The sequence below is a fragment of the Lipophrys pholis genome (assembly GCF_963383615.2).
Source record: "Lipophrys pholis genome assembly, chromosome: 17".
In the NCBI taxonomy this organism is placed as follows: Eukaryota; Metazoa; Chordata; class Actinopteri; order Blenniiformes; family Blenniidae; genus Lipophrys; species Lipophrys pholis.
Window position 1 is genome coordinate 23,698,065 of NC_137643.1, and position 16,654 is coordinate 23,714,718.

General features: G+C 44.4%; 1 protein-coding gene across 1 annotated transcript; it reads right to left on the bottom strand.

Annotated features, from left to right (window-relative positions):
• Positions 1–881: 881 nt before the first annotated feature.
• On the bottom strand, positions 882–14,791 carry rnf139 (ring finger protein 139). The gene is made up of 6 exons (XM_080485278.1): positions 14,245–14,791; positions 10,839–11,494; positions 6,486–6,633; positions 6,097–6,203; positions 5,389–5,640; positions 882–3,131 (listed from the first exon to the last, which is right to left on the bottom strand). The coding sequence occupies exons 1-6, from the start codon at positions 14,405–14,407 to the stop codon at positions 2,364–2,366; spliced, it is 2,094 nt and encodes a 697-aa protein (XP_080341404.1). The 5' UTR covers positions 14,408–14,791; the 3' UTR covers positions 882–2,363.
• Positions 14,792–16,654: the final 1,863 nt, after the last annotated feature.

Here is a 16,654-nt window from a genome sequence, read left to right on the forward strand (position 1 = left end):
ATTATTACAACAGTAATGACGCGTTCACACGTTCAGGCTGTGGAGGTCCAAACAGCGTAATACTCGGAGGTTTCCTCGCTCCAACACATTTCTGCAGTAGTTTTCATTTTAGATCAGCAGGAACTTTCAAGTTTTCGGGGGGGTTGACCCACGTGCGTGCGTGTGTGTCTCAATCTCGCTTTGCATGTGGCGTCCTGGTTTACGCGTGTGTTCGTCAGGATCAGTGTATGCATGTGGTGGTTTTTTGCTGTGAGCGGAGTGGGCAGCCGCCCAGGGCACAATCTGTACGGGGGGGGGGGGGGGGCACGCCGCGCACGAAAACAAAATACAATTACGCCGCCTCAGATACGATCTTGTGCCGGCGCCATACCCCCCGCCGTGTGCACATGAAGATGGTTGTGGGAGGGGCACTTTGCACCGGGGTTGATGCAGAAGATTTTTCACAGGAACCTGAGATGCAATTGGTTGAACGATCTGTGCTTTTCTTGAAGGACAAAGAGGGAAAAGAAATGATCACTGTACACTAAACAAAATGTGGAAGAAAAAAAAAGAAAAAAAAAATCACCCGTCTGTTTTCATACTGGATCTGTTTACTGCACCGTGTCATCCAATACATTATCATATTTTAACCTACCAATACTGTAATCTGTGTCTGAAACCGTCCAGCCAAACACTGATTCCTGTCCAAGACGTGTGGAAAGTAGCCTGACCGGAGAAAAACAAGTCTGAAGGGAAACCATACGCATGTGTTCCATAATATGTACAATAACGTACACAAATGCTGAGCCAGGTCGCACAGGAGACCAGTAGTAATGAGAGAGGTATTTCAGTGATTACAGTAGCAAGTCACTTGTTTTTCTGTTTTTTTTCTTTTTTTTTTTCACTTTTGATAAAAACTTGCCGAGTCAGCCAAACAAAGCTGAGCTGGGATCGGTCCGCCGGACAGAAAGCACGTCTGAATGCAGCAGCAGAAGAAGAAAACAACCCAAAGTAAAACGAAGAAGATACAAGGAGGCGATTCTAAGCAGCTTTCTGGGCTCAAAGCAAAAAACAATGACACTTGGTTTTACCGAGATTCATGTGAAGATATCTCAACTCTGGAAATTAATGTCCACAATTTCATCGAGCGAGTCGAAGCACCTAAACAGAATTTAAAGAAATTTGATGTAGATAGGTCTCACAATGTTGATTTTAAAATTATAATTTGTGAATTAAACTCCAGCGTCAGGATTCTGGTATTTAAATGTTGAAATACAGTTGAAATATTGAGACTAATGTCAAACGATTTGTGTAGAAATGTCCATAAAAAGTATAAATGCTGAATTTGAAGTGTAAATTTGATCAAGAATGAGATGAAAAAGTTTCAATTTCAGTGGAAATAATGGAAATGTCCATAGAAATAAGTGAAGTGCAAACTCAATGTATTTGGAACTTAAAAGATTAAAGCTGAAAAATCATCAAAAATGCAATTATTGTTAATCAAGTGCTAAAAGTCACCTTTCTTTAAATGAAAAACCAAAAGACAAGTGAAGATTTTAGGAAAAATAAAACAAAACGGCTAAATTAAAACTCAAAATGTAGATATTGAGGTGATAGAAGTGAGTTGAAAATGATTAAAAAGTCAAACTTCAGACAAAAACAATAAAATGGAAGAAAAAAGTAGAAATATTGGGAAAATTGTAAAGGCTAACCAATTAAGTCAAAAAGTTGAATTATATAGTGCAAAGTGCTTTAAAGGAAGTTTGGATAGACTGAAGAAGAGTTAGCATGTTGAGTAAAATCTTGTGTTTTTCTCGGTACTTCTTTGGTTTTTGTCACAAAAAAGTAAATATAAATCTTATAAATCAGACTCCTTGTATTTTGATTTTACTCAGCGAGTCCTGTCCATGTCTTTACATTTCAAACTTTCCCTGCTGGGAAACAATGAAACCAGATTAAAATGCACTTCTGTGCTCTGAACTACCCCCCCCCCCCCCCCCCGTCACCCCCCCCCCCCCCCCCCCCCCTACGGTTGCTCCGCTCTGATTGGACAGTGAAGCCAAACTCTCTGGGCCGATTCTGCAGACTGATCACAGCTCGAACTCATGAACCACTCCAGCATCAAACACAACCGAGGACAGACACTGTCTAAGACATCGTCTCAGCACAGCACGCACACACACATACACACACACACACACACATGCACACACACACACAGCAGCAGTTATTCCTCCACGAGCCCTTTGAGAGTAAAAATCAAAAGAAAGCAGACAAAGAGAGAAACATCCCTGACGATTGTTTTTCAGAAACAAATGAAGATGAAGTTGTTGCTTTGTGTCTTTAACTTATATATAATAAATCTGTTGTATGTGCTCGTGCCGTCAGTCGTCCGTGGAGTCTGTGTCGTCATTTATATAGTCTTCTTCTATTGGCGTGCTGCCGTTCTGAGTCCCCCACTCGTCTTCGTCGTACTCTATGCTGTCATTGTCCTCCAGCAGCTCGTTGTCCGGCTCCGCCTCCCCGGCGCCCTGAGCGCCACCCGGCAGCTCAGCGTCCCGCTGCCCGTGCCGGTAGTCCCCCGGTGGCGGCGGGTCGTCGCCGTCGGCAGCCTCTGGCGGCGCGGCGTAGCCCCCGTTGTTGTTGGAGAAGGCGGTGCGGTCGCGGCTCTCGTCCTCCACATACACCCGCTGGTGGCACATGGGACACGTGTCCTGGATGTACAGCCACTTTCTCAGGCACAGGGCGTGGAAGTAGTGGTGGCACGGCGTGATGCGGGCCGAGCTGGCAAACTCCTGGTAGCAGATGGCGCACACGTCCTCGATGTCCCTCAGCTGCTCGTCGCGCACCTCGGGAAGTGAGTTCATCTTCTTGACGGCCGTGCGGCGGTTGATGAAGGTCTTCCAGCCGTTCTTGGCCTGCAGGTAGATGTTGAAGTAGGCATGCAGGCACATCATGCAGGCGCGGATCTTGCTGCCCGACTCGAACATCATGGTGTAGGCGCCATTTCCGAACATGATGACGCCGAACAGGAACTCAATGATGTTGCCCGTGGAGCGCACGTAGTAGACGTAGTCGTCCAGCTTCTCCCACAGGACGTTAGAGAATCCGTCCGCCATGAAGAGGCCGTAGACCGTCAGAGAGACCACCACCTGGAGGAACAGGCAGTAACAGACAGTAATATAAGAATGAGGAAGGCAACAGGGTCCAGCATTTAGGATTTCTACTTTGTTCTATGGAAATTATTATATAATGTTCAGTGTTTAAATAACCCCATCAGGAGAAAGGAGATCCTAAACCAATTGAAACTAATGAAATGTTCATTTGCATTTATAGAGGAAACTCACTGAGAAGAAGATTAACATAGAAAATTAAAGCGAGATAAATTATGTGTTTTATGCATCATATGGGGGGAAAGGGAGCAGCAATATTGGTAAGAAAAGGTAAAACATTGAAGGTTGAAGAAGTGATACAAGGCAATGAGGGAAAATACGTAATGGCTAGAGGCAATATTGGCGATACGGATATTTCCATCATGAACATATATGGACCAAATGAAGAGAGCGACTCATTTTTCAAAATAATTGGGGGAAAAAAAGCAAAGGGGATGATCGTGTTGGGAGGCGACTTCAATACTTTACAAAATGACAAACTAGACAGGTTTCCCTTCAGAATGAGGACCCAGAGCAAAAAGGTCTAAAACCCTAAACAATGTATTAAAGGAACTAGGAGTTATAAATCTGTGGAACACGCAATATCCCAAAGAAAAACAATACTTTTATTATTCCAGCCCAGATTATACACTGCTCAAAAAAAATATAGGGAACACTACAATAACACATCCTAGATCTCAATTCATGAAATATTGCAGTTGAAATTCTTTATCCAATATATAGTGGAGTGCGTTGAGAACAAAATAAAAGGAAAAGGTTATGAAGCCATAACCATAAGCTTTGGACTCCAGCGAACCAACAGTGACAGACGTTATCCACAAACAGCAAAAACATGGAACAGTGGTGAACTTTCCCAGGAGTGGCTGGCCGACCACAATTACCTCCAGAGCGCAGCGACGACTCATCCAAGAGGTGATAAAAGACCCACAGCAACATCTAAAGAACTGCAGGCATCACTTGCCTCAGTTAAGGTCAGAGTTCATGACTCCATCATGAGAAAGAAACGGGGCAAACAAGGCCTGCATGGCAGAGTTCCCAGACCCAAACCACTGCTAAGCATAAAGAACATTAAGGCTCGTCTCATTTTAGCCAGAAAACATCTTGATGATCCCAAAGACTTTTGGTAAAATATTCTGTGGACTGACAAGACAAAACTGGAAGGTTTGTGTCCCAGTACATCTGGTATAAAAGTAACAGAGCATTACTGTTGGTGTAACAGTAAAATGTGGTGGCAGTGTGACGGTCTGGGGCTGTTCTGCTGCTTCAGGACCTGGAAGACTTGCCTTGATAAATGGAAGCATGAATTCTGCCGTCTACCAAAACATCCTGAAGGAGAACGTCCGGCCATCGGTTCCTGACCTCAAGCTGAAGAGAACTTGGGTTCTACAGCAGGACAATGATCCAAAACACAGCAGCAAGTTCACCTCTGAATGGCTGAAGAAAAACTAAATAAAGACTTTGGAGTGGAAAGTCACAGTCCTGACCTCCGTCCTATTGAGATGCTGTGGCTGGACCTTAAAAAAGTGGTTCATGCTCCAAAACCCTCTAATGTGGCTGGATTACAACAATTCTGCTAACATGAGTGGGCTAGAATTCCTCCACAGCGTTGGAAAACACTCATTGCAAGTTATCGCAAAGTCTTTATTGCAGTATTTGCTGCTCGGTGGCTCAACCAGTTATTAGGTTTAGGAGGCAAACACTTTTCCACACAAGGCCATGGAGCTTTGGGTTTTTTTCTTCCTCGTTAATAAAACCCTTCATTTAAAAACTGCATTTTGTGTTTACTTGTGTTATCTTGAACTATTGTTTACAATAGTTTAATGATCTGAAACATCACCACCGTATGCTAATTGGATAAAATACATTAAAAAAAAAAAGATTTATGAACGATAAAACTTGAAAAAGAACTGCAAGTCATACCACTACGGGTCCGCCATGTTGGTCTGCAGGCACATGAAGGAACTATTTACATTGGGATGGGGGAGGGGGTGCGCATGCGCATTAAGAGCGCTCCATCGCCCCCGGTAGTCTCTGCAAGAGGGACTCGCCACCGTGAAAGAATCTTTCCATCTTGGGGGCCACGTATAAAAACTTGGCGGATGCAGTGGATTCACTCACGGTTGTAAACGGACCCTCCCAAAGTGAAGCAAGTTTTGTGGATACGCTCATGCTTGTTGTCATGCAAACGGGGGATAAAGTCCCTCAGTATCACTCAGAAGGCGTTCACGGCTCTCACCTTGAGACACAGCTCCACGCAGAAGGCGGTGACGGCGAAGAGCCAGGTGTTGAGGGCGTAATGGTGCCACAGGGCGTAGCTGAGCACCACGGGGAGCACGAAGAGCGCCATGGACACCAGCAGGACGGGGAAGTGGCGGCGGAAAGAGGAGACATGCGAGGCGCTGAGGGACATGAGGACGGGGTCGGTCATGCCGTGGATGAAGTGCAGGATGGCCGTGAGGAGAAGGCACATGTTCCGACTCAGACGAACCTTTGGATCAGACAGGGAGTTTGTGAGAGTCCTGAGGGAGAGAGCTGCATCATGAGCGTCCTGCTGGTGGTCGCTGCTTCCTGTTGACGGCTGATGTGTTACTAACAAGTCAGCCACCGCTTATGCTTGGGAATATAAATCGGCATGCCGCCACCACATTTAAATCTCAGACTAAACTTCCAGTGAAACGACAAATCTTCAAGGACTCTGACCCAGAACCACGGCCAAAGGACGGTCAGACAGTCGCAGTGATGACATGAGTCCCACGACATGGGCTCGTGTTGTTCTTGTGAATGAAATATGCATATTGCTAATTCTGATCAGAATGAAATGGAGGAAGTACAACTTTCATTGAGGCCATATTGTTTACAGAATCACAAACTTTTGATGAACAGGACTGAAAGTTTAAAAGTGTGAATGAGAGAATGTGGAGCGCTGAATCCTGCAGAGACCAACCAGGCGTTCCTCGGGGTCCAGGCTGCTGAGGCCGGTCTGCAGAGCCAGGATGAAGAACAGGACGGGAGCCACAAAGCCTAAACGCTTGTCCTCCTCCTCCGTCGAACCTGAAAGGTCCAAACAAAACGTCTGACTTCATATTGTCCCGACAGCTCAACGACCAGGTGACTTTGTTAAAACAACAATCATTTGTTTATTCTCACACTTTAATATCAACCCACCATTATATGGAGTGAAATGTTTCAGTGCTTGTAAAGCCACAGCTCCTGCTTTTCAATGTTTGTAAAGTGGGCGTGTCCAGTGTTTGGCTTCACCCTACCTAGAAAATAGGCAATCTGGTTGCTTCTGTGCCCCATCTGACTGACACCCCCCCCCCCCATCCAACCTACCTATGAAAGCCAGGATGCAGAGGCCCAGGTAGTGAGCCACCGAGGAGATGACGGCGCTCATGCCGAGCACAGTGAGCGTGGAGTCACAGCCGGAGATGATCAGGTTGCTGGTCAAATCCCAGAACACGTCCCAGCTCAGCAGGTAGCCCTGAACACAGCATAGTTACTCATTACAACCAGCCATTGGGGTTTATTTAAAGAAGCTGAAACATGTGGCGCGTCATCCAGCTGCTGTTGAACAGGGTGCACACACCTGAAACGGGCAATGTTGTACTTTAACAATGAAGCTCAAATTAATGGTTATTCTCAAAATGTCACTTTATTCCCAACAATCAAGACTATATTCTTGACATTTTGCTTTCGTCCTTAACATTGTGACACACATCATACACTGCACCTAAAATGGAAAAAGGTACTTCTTTGTCCTTCATTTAGCTTCAACACACTGCTGAATCGTTTTTTTACCCCCACACAGACGGTAATCGAATGCTTTTAAATGAAACTATCTGAACCGAAATGATTTATTGTAGGGATGCACCGATACCGATACCAGTATTGGGTTCGATACCAGGCATGAGTACTTGTACTCATAAAATCTGCCACCAATACAACACACCACACGATACCACTTTACGGCAGCGCGCGGTTTATGGCACTTCACTGCAAAGCGCGGCGGCCAGTTGAGCCCCCCCACCCCTAACAATGAATGTAGAGGACCCCTGCAGTTTCTGACAAAGTTTTATTGAAAGCACTTTTGTTAAATGTCACTTCTCAGTTCATGACAAAGCGTTAACCCTTCCTGCGCCGGTCTCCAGACGCTGGTCGGAAGACACAAGGGAGACCAACTTCTACTGCGGCGGTTAACTCCCTGGCCTCTCAGCCGGTGGAAAGCAGGATATGGAACTCAGTTTCTGAGATGAACACTTGTATTTATTTGCCACTTCGTTTTATGTACAGCTTCGTGCTCGAGCCGCTCAGCGTATGCCCGCTCCCTCACTCATGCACAGTGGTCAAGCGAGCAGTGCGTCTCTTAAAGGCGCCACAGCGATAACAAAAGTTTTCTCTAAGTTTTAACAGTAAATGTGGCAGTGCCATAAAATAACTAATTTTGAATGTCAGTACATCAGAATGCAGGAATGTTGTTCAAATTACATCTGTGGAAAAAAAAATGAATGCGCGTATTTGCCGAAGTACTCGGTATCGGTGAGTACTCAAATGCAAGTACTCATACACAACTCCTTTTGGAAAAAAGTGGTATCGGTGTGTCCCTAATGTATTGTACTAGTCCAGGAGCAGGAGAGTGAGCGTTGCCTTCATCATCCCCGTGAACATGTTTAAATATCTGGGGCCTCATTTATAAAGGTTACTGAAGCACAAAACAGGTCCTGAAAGATGCGTACGCCACTTCCCACGCAAAGTTTGTGATTTAAAAAAATAAACTTTGCAGGAGAATGTGCGTAGCGGTACGCAAACTTTGAACCTGGCGCACATTTTGGAGACGGGAACCTGCAGCGCTGATGGTGAGGTGGAGAATTGAAGCCAGATTAATCTCAAATGTTTAATATCTTCAAATATCAGACTTTAGATCCACATAATCATAAACAGCCGAGCTGCAGTGGGATAGATGTTTCTTTAGTGGAACGTTACTACTGAATCAGCAGCTCCATGTTCATATGTCAAACCTCCATCTTCAAGTGATCCAGAGTGCTGGATAGAACTGATTATCAATTATGACAAAGTGAGTAACAATCAGTCTAATTTCAGAGTAAAACACATAAATAGTGCAGTGACAGCCGGGAGTAAAGCTGCAGTGTGGAGGCGTTGGTGTGCATAAACTGATTCCCGTCCACGGGAGCAGACACTGACTGGCTGTCGATGGGGACGTCTGTTCCTGTCCAGCTGCTTTTATTAGGATTTACAGTTATAACATACAAATATACTAAACTGTATGTACACGGTAACAACTTAAGTGAGTCTCTGGGAAAGTCTCATGCAAAAAATGGCACACCTGAGAGCAGCATGAGACCCCGTGAGGAGGGGAGGGAGAGATGAGGGGAGAGACAGAGGTTGTTTTGATTATTTATTTTGGATATTTACAATGTCTTTTTTCATAATACAATTCCAATTTTAAATATTCTTAAGAAATAAAAGTTTATTTTTAAAAGGGTATTCTTGCATTATTATACTATTATTAATATATCAGTGAAAAAATGGTATAAAAACGGCAATATTATCGTTTATCGCAATAATTTCTGGGACAATTTATCATTCAGCAAGATTTGTTATCGTGACAGGTGCATTTGTATGACAGTAAGAAAGACAGCACAATGTCATAATGGAGATCACTACAACATAGTTAAGTATGTAAGAAAAACATCCTGTAGTTCATCTGAGTAGGAAATTTATTTATTCATACTTTTTCAATAGATAATTAGCCTTAATACAAGAGTGCTAACATATATTAATTATTTATGAGAAAGGGTGGGATTTAATAAGTTATACTTATTCACACTCCTTTTGGACAAGCAAAATTATTATATTTTAATACTGATACAGTAAAACCTCTGATGTAGGGAAATTCAAGGGCGAGTGTCCCCTGAAGACATGAGTCCTCTCTTCGGAGGGACGGGTCACAAGGACAAATTGTAGGACCGGTTGATATTGAACGAACCAAACACCAAATATGTTCCGTTTACTTAAAAGCACATAACTGATCCAATACAAGATGTATACAATATAAATACATACATATGTATAAAAGATGTATACAAGATAATTATTAAATCAGATTTAATGTACTTCAGGGACCACATACAGTCCAGTTTCATCCTGAGTGGACCAGACTGGTAAATTATCACTATAATAACCTTTAAATTTACACTTCAAAGTTTTTCTTTGTTGTGGTCACAGTGGATGTAATGGAATTGTCTATATATTTAGAAGATCAAACAGTTAGTACTGAGAATGATTACAATCTCAGCATAAAGTCAAGTTTAATGAAACATTCTGGTGCAAAATACAATGAAATGTCAAAATAAAACTTGTATAAATCCTTTATAACCTCCTTGCTTGGTGGGACCAGACTGGAGCCTCTTGGTGGGTTTTGGCCCCCGGGCCTTATGTTCTCTGCTGGAAAGGGAAAGTGTAACTTTTGTGTGCAAAGAGTACGTGTGACGTCAAAATCATCATCCACCCTGTGTGCTAGGCTCCACTCCGAACCTCTGCGGTCGATCGCGCGATCTGTACGCCGACTGCTCATGCTCAAGAGCTACTGGACGCTTGTGTGAGGAGGTCCTCTGTCTCCCCGTCTGAACAATCACAATTTAAATAAAATAAAGAGCCAGAGGCTCAGAACTCCTGAAGTAAAACATGAACTACTTGGGGAAAGGTGGAGAACGGCGGGCAGCAGAAGTGGAGATAGTTATCGGATCGTTAGGTTACGTTATGGAACGTTAAGGATCGTTACGTTATGGAACGTTACGTTATGGAACGTTAAGTTATGGAACGCGCATGGAAGTGAATCCAGAGTGGAGTATGGATGCATTCGTGTAGCACCCGCTGCCTGAATATTCTAATAATCAGGTCCAGCCAAAGTATTTTGGCCGTTTCAGTGTCGTTCAGCTTGAAATTTGCCATGAAAACCTGTCCGTTGTCCTCGTCAGGCAGGTTGTCAGAGGTTCTACTGTACTTAGTTTGATTGGTTAAATATCTTTGGTTTATTGGTGTGCACTGTTGATTTTGATATTTCTATTTGAGCATGATATGAATATAAAAATAGATAAATAATATTTAGCAGAATTGCCTTAGTTTATAGCAGTTATTTACATTTTTCCCATTTGAAATAAGTCTTAAGTATTATTTGAATTATTTCATATTTTGTTGTCATTTTTATTTTACTTTTCATGTTTCACTGTTCATGTGAAAGTTACCTCAAAATCTAGGCGCAGTTTAGGTTGTATGTTGTAAAAGTGCACTTCATTAGAGTGCTGTTATTTACTGTTTAGTATCTTTACTTTATTTGCACATGTTGGCAAAATTGCACAAATCATATAAATTAGAATATGTTCAGAAAGGTTCTTTGGCCTAAATTGCCTTTTATTTTTTTTCTGTTGGGGCTGTGTTTTACTTTGGGAAAGGGTTTGGTTGCACTTAAACTCAATGTAAAGAAAAGAATTAGGATAAAATCGTGATTGAGATTTTATTGCAAAAATGTAGTGATATATTTGTGCCATATTGACCCCCCCCCCCACCCCCCGAGCGTCACGTTTTGCCGCATTTCTACTGGACGTTAGAAGGAACTCAGCGTTTCCATAGCTGAAGCTAAATGAAAATGGACGTTAATGCAGAACTCACCTGTGAATCGGCGCTCCTGTCTGTGGTCCCTCCCGTGGCGTCGCCGCTCTCTCGCCTCACAGCTTGCACCACGTAAACCAGGATGAGCGCCTGGGCGGTGACCCGGGTCAGCCAAAACACCCGCAGCACGTCGGGGAACCTGATCCTCTTCCAGGTGTCCTCCAACAGCAGCTGGAGTCCGTAAATCCTGTACATGTGCCGAACCAGCAGGTAGACGTACCTGCAGGAGTAGTAGAACCACTTGAGCCTCAAGGTCAAGCAGACGGCCGTGTTGAGGGCCAGGGCCAGGCCCGAGAACACGGCCACCAGCTGCCTGACGTCGGCGGGCAGATCGATCATCAGCCCCCACAGAGGGATCATGATGTCCAGGACGACCAGCGCGGCGAACACCGACTGCAGGTTGAGCAGGAACACATAGCCAACGCCAAAGACCAGCTGGACGGCGGCCATGCCGAGCCACAGCGTCGGCCCGTTCCTGGGCAGCAGCCTGAAGCCCAGCGCCGCTTTGTAGTAGGTGCTGTAGAAGTCTATGTGGGAGGTGGCGTAGTAGTTTATGAGGACCGCCGCCATGCCGAGCAGGACGGCGAAGAAGAGCGTGTAGAACTTGAACAAGGCTTTCTGGGAGAGCAGCAGCACAGTGCTGGAGATGAGGACACCTGCAGGGCAGAGAACAGGCAGCCATGATGGAAATGAAAAAAAACAAACAACTGTCCTTGTGCTTATTTCCAGGTTATGGCGGTGAGCCTGTTGGACGTTTTCTCCTGCGTAGTGAATCGAACTCCTGAAGGTGACATACAGTTTCCTTGCCTACTCGTCCTTTGTTCTAACACCCCCCTATGTTTGATACGGTCACAGCTAAAAAGATTTTGCGAGAGAGTGGAAAGGAGCTCCATGTTTTAAAGTAAATCCTAAGTAACACGTGTTTAAAGGCCAATAAAGATACGGAATATATGAAAACAAACTCTATTTACCCTCTATTTAGGGCACAATGTTGAAAATGCTATAAGTCATGTTGCATTTTGGCTGTTTTTGGAGCATTTCCTCTTTTTAGACTATTGTTGATTAAATATGTTATTTAAGAACATTCCCATCCTGGACCTGTCGCCCGTCCATTGCAGAGATTCCTGTTTTTAGACAGAAGGAAAACCAATGCAGGCACCGGAAGAGCATGAAAACTCGAACTTGAACCCAAAAGCTTCTGGCTATGAGACAAGAGTGCACCACACACACCACACAGTACGTACTGTACAGTAAATTGGATTTCAATTTCAATTGATTCAAACATTAAACATACATACATTCGCTGTAGATACGCAACTGGAATTGTTTTTTGACCAAGCAGGTGACTTTTCTTTTGCCTCTGTGAGTTCAAAGTTTAAAAAATAAATAAACTAATAAAAATACTTGTAAGAAGAGGGAATGAGGGTTTCCCCCTGCAGCTCGAGCCCAGCCTTACTACATGATGTGGACAGGTTCTCGTTTCTTTTTAACTTTGAGCGCTCAGTTGTACACTTTGAAACTAAGCTTCAGGAAAAGATAATAGAATGACTCAGGATAATCCCTTCATTTGTTTTCAGCTTCATTTCAGTTGCTATTTTGCAGATAAAAAAAACTTTTTTCAACAGGCAGGATGGCACAGAGGTTGAAATGGGCCATTTCCTCATAAAAACCATTTATATCTTTCATTGAAACAAAACAACATGAACACATGGCTGCATGCGTAAAAACATTTCCTTGGACAATTGTTTGAATTTTTAAAAAAATGCTGGTTATCGCCTTAAGAGCACTAAACTTACAAAATTTTTTGATAAAATCTCACGCATAGACCCTGGCTTGTCTTAATATTACCTTCCTGTACACACATTCTAGTGTTTACTTTGAGTTAAGAAGCTTTAGTTAGTCTTGGAGTGACGTCAACAATCAGGTCAGTGACAATCAGTTCACTGAACTTGGATTTCTACCTCCCCGAATCCTTTATCGTCCCTTTGAGGCACATTTCGAAATACTAGTTTGACACCAAATAAATCTGACGATAAACTCAAGTGGCTTTTTGTTTTCGTACTGCAACTTAAAGAAGCCAGGCAAAGGAAAAGTGAGCTCCAACTGTTGGCTGGCTGGCACGCTCTAGAAGCACCTCCTCCAAAGCTAAAGCTCCTGGCTAACACCGGCCAGACTTTCCTTGTCCTGAGACGGTTAAAGGTCTGAAGATCAGAAGACCCGAGTTATATAACTGCCTATTGACTGTCCAGAGAGCAGCTTTACGTGGTTAGAGTAATAAACATGTTGTGAATTACAACATGCTGGTGTGGAGAAGGAAAGGATTGCGTGTAAACCTGCAAAATGATGCATGCAACACACGATCAACAGAATATTATCTAAACTAGATTAATTCACGCTGTGAATATTCATTTAATACAGGATTGTGCTGCAGGAGTGGTAACAATCTGCTATGCAAATGGTGACCTGTGATTTTGGAGTTTCTATTGGCAGAGCAGGGAGAACATGACGTTCACATCCTGTGTGCAGGGACCCAAACTTCTGATGCTGGAATAATGTTTGTCAGCCAAAACAAGGTAATTGTACCTGCCTCTTCTTCAGGTTGTCATTGATTGCAATTAAGAATTGGTTCTCGAGAAATCTGGCTAAATAATGGTTTGATATTAATAGGATTTAAACATTTTTAAGAGCACCCTAAACGAACCTTAAAATTAACAACACTTGATTTAAGGTAGATAGGTCGAAGTGAGTTCACGAGTATTCGACTAATTTAATTCTTCAACTGGTTAATTATGCTAATCTTTTTTCAATCAGTTGCTCATTCAGCAGCTCATGTCTTACTTTCAGTATATTCTATGTATAGTGTATTACTTTCCAGTATAAAATCCTGGATGTCAGTTACTCAGTACAGCTCGTTTCTTTGAATTCCACCTGGCTGTGAAGCACCATTCACTTCCCTGGCCTGCCTCGAGATGTGCTAATTAAAGTTAAGTCTTGATTCAGAGGCATCACACTTTAATCTTGTCATCTATCATTGCTGTTAAGAATGACAGAGCACTTGGTTGTGTCGAATCCCGGATTAATAACTGCGGTACTTTCATTCCTCAAATACAGAATTAGATGAGAGTAGCTGCCCTTTGAGCCGTTAGAAGAAACATTTAGAACAGGCAGAACGAGAGACCCGTCATGGTTCCCTTAACCACGTCAGTCACCATCTGGACTGGACACCAGAAATGTCACGACACCTGTGAACACCTGAGGTTGGCGGTGAGCTAAACGAGCGTCAACCCCGCCGGTTGAATCGTCTCGAGACGATCTGACAGGTGACGAAGCTCCACTGCTGACTAACGTCCCGGCTAACGCTGCTAGCTAGCTGACAGGCGTCTCAAAGTGAACTTAATAAACTCACCCAGGACTCGGACCAGCACCTTCCCCACCGCCCCGGCCCATCCTGAGCCCGGGTCGTAATAAGAGTTAAAGATGGCATCGATAATGAAGATACAGGGAACTCGCAGAGCCACGTCCAGCACCGCTAAGGCCTGCTGGCCCAAGCGGGTTTCAGAGGCCGCCATCCGGCTCCGGCTGCGGGCTTACAGTCCTGATTGGCCCCGGATATCCATGAAACCCAGAACCTCGACGAAGCCCCCGGCTCGGCCCCCTTCCCGGCTGTGGTTTCGTTTTGCTTGACGTTTATCTGGCAACTGGCGAACTGTTGCCGTCCGCCGCCATGTCTAACAAGCTAAACCTCCTGTTGCTGCAGCTTCTTCTGTCCAAGCCGGAGATAACGAGGTCGTTCACGCTCTCGCCAGCTGGCAAACCTCGAGTTCCTCCTCACATCTGCGCTGCCAGCGGTCGCGAAAAATGCCCAATAATCTCGGAAACGTCCATTTTCCCGACGATTCGGAGAGCCCACAGAAGTTCATCTGACGTAACTTCTAGTGTCAGTGGGCGTGGCTATGACGTCAAGACGTTTTAATTAGTTTTTATTTTTTTTTTGTTTACCTTCGCCAAACGAAATGCTGCGAGGTTATGTTTTCGGCTGTGTATTGATTTATTACCTTCGCCAATGAACTTGGCTGAGAAAGTTATGTTTTTACTGCGTGTATTTATTGGTTTGTGTGTGTGTATGTATGTATTTTACCAACTTTTCACAAAAACCCCTCATCCAAATTGCATGGAATTTTTACAAATTTGACCAATCGAGAGGATTTTGGGACACTAACGGCTAACCATTTCCGAATAAATCCCCAATAACTGCAAAACTGCGGAAAAAATAGTCCCATTTATCTGCTGTCATCTGATCATCACACTAATCTTCCTTTGAAATTTTCTAGCAATAATAGCACAAATCCATCTCTCAGAAAGCCTTGCAGCCTCTCCGTAACTTGGTAATTGAGCTGTACATGTATTTATTTAGTCATTTGTTTTTATGCATGTATTTTACCAACTTTTCACAAAAACCATCCACCCAAATTGCATGAAATCTTCAGGGTGACAAAGTGGATGAGAGAGACACCTCATGGAGGTTATCAAAGGAGATCATAGTCTGTTGCCATGGAGATGCTCCCTGCGCAGTGTGTCACACATGCTTTTAATTAAGTGAAAGGAGCAGAAATTCGCAATGTAATGCCAGAATGTTGAAAAACATGCATGTCTGTAATTCACATGGTTTAGTTAGAAAACACTAATATCTATTGTGGTCCGCATCATTTGATCTCAACGCGTCCATCACAGCAAATAGGACGGGCATGAAGGAGACATTGGTGAAAAAAATATAATGCGAGGAAACGAGGCTCATCTTTTGAACGAGTTGCTATGTCGTGGCTACCGATTAAATGATCTTATTCCCTTGCATTATTAACTTGAGGAAACGACTTATTATCTCTTTCTCACGCGTTATTATTTTCTTTCTATGGCCACTTCGGGGCTCAAAATCTGGCTGGCCGTGTCAGCCTGAGCTCAGCTCCTGGTCCTGCTATGGTGGTTCCTTCCTCTTCAGCAACCGATGGTGTCTCTACGGCTCCTTGCTCTGACCGCCTGGTGTCCATCGTCTCCGCAGCTCCCTCCCCGCCGGTTAAGCCCTTGACGGCCTCCCAGTCTGCTGAAGCGGTGTCCCTCCAGCTGCTTCCCGGTGCTACTCAGGATCGCCCCGTCGCGGTCCCACGTCAGCAGGCTTCATCCACAACGTCGACATCTGCTGCCGGTCAGCGGCTGCTTCGGGAGGCTGTGTGGAGGCATTCTGGGAGTCTCTGTTGCCCTGGTCGGACCCAGGATCACTGTCCCGGAGATAAGACCGCCACCGTCTTAGTGGCCGGACTGACCCGGAGCCCACGGAGCTCCACGCCGCCACACCGGGAATGCTTCACTGCCAAGGCAAGCGCCGGCCCCTGCTTCCACCCGCTCCGACTGTCCACGTCCACTCTTTCCATCCACCTCCTTAATCATAGGAGACTCTTACACTCGTGGAATCCGCTTTGCAAACACCACTACTCACTGTTTCCCTGGTGCCACTGTCCCGGTGATCCTGGATAAGCTCCCCGGACTGCTGCGCTCCCCATCACCCGGGACTTGATCCACTTTGGATCGAACGATACTGCTCGCCAACAGTCCGAAGTGACCAAAAAGGACTTTAAAAGCATTTTTAATCATTTTTAAATCCTGTGAGAAGTCTGTTTTTATCAGTGGTCCATTCTCAGCGCCGCGCCATGGCGCAGGGCGATTCAGCAGAATCCTCGGCCTCAACACCTGGCTTCAGTCCGCCTGCAGAGTCCATGACTTTGTTTTTATCGACAATTTTAATCTGTTTTGGAATCGTCCGT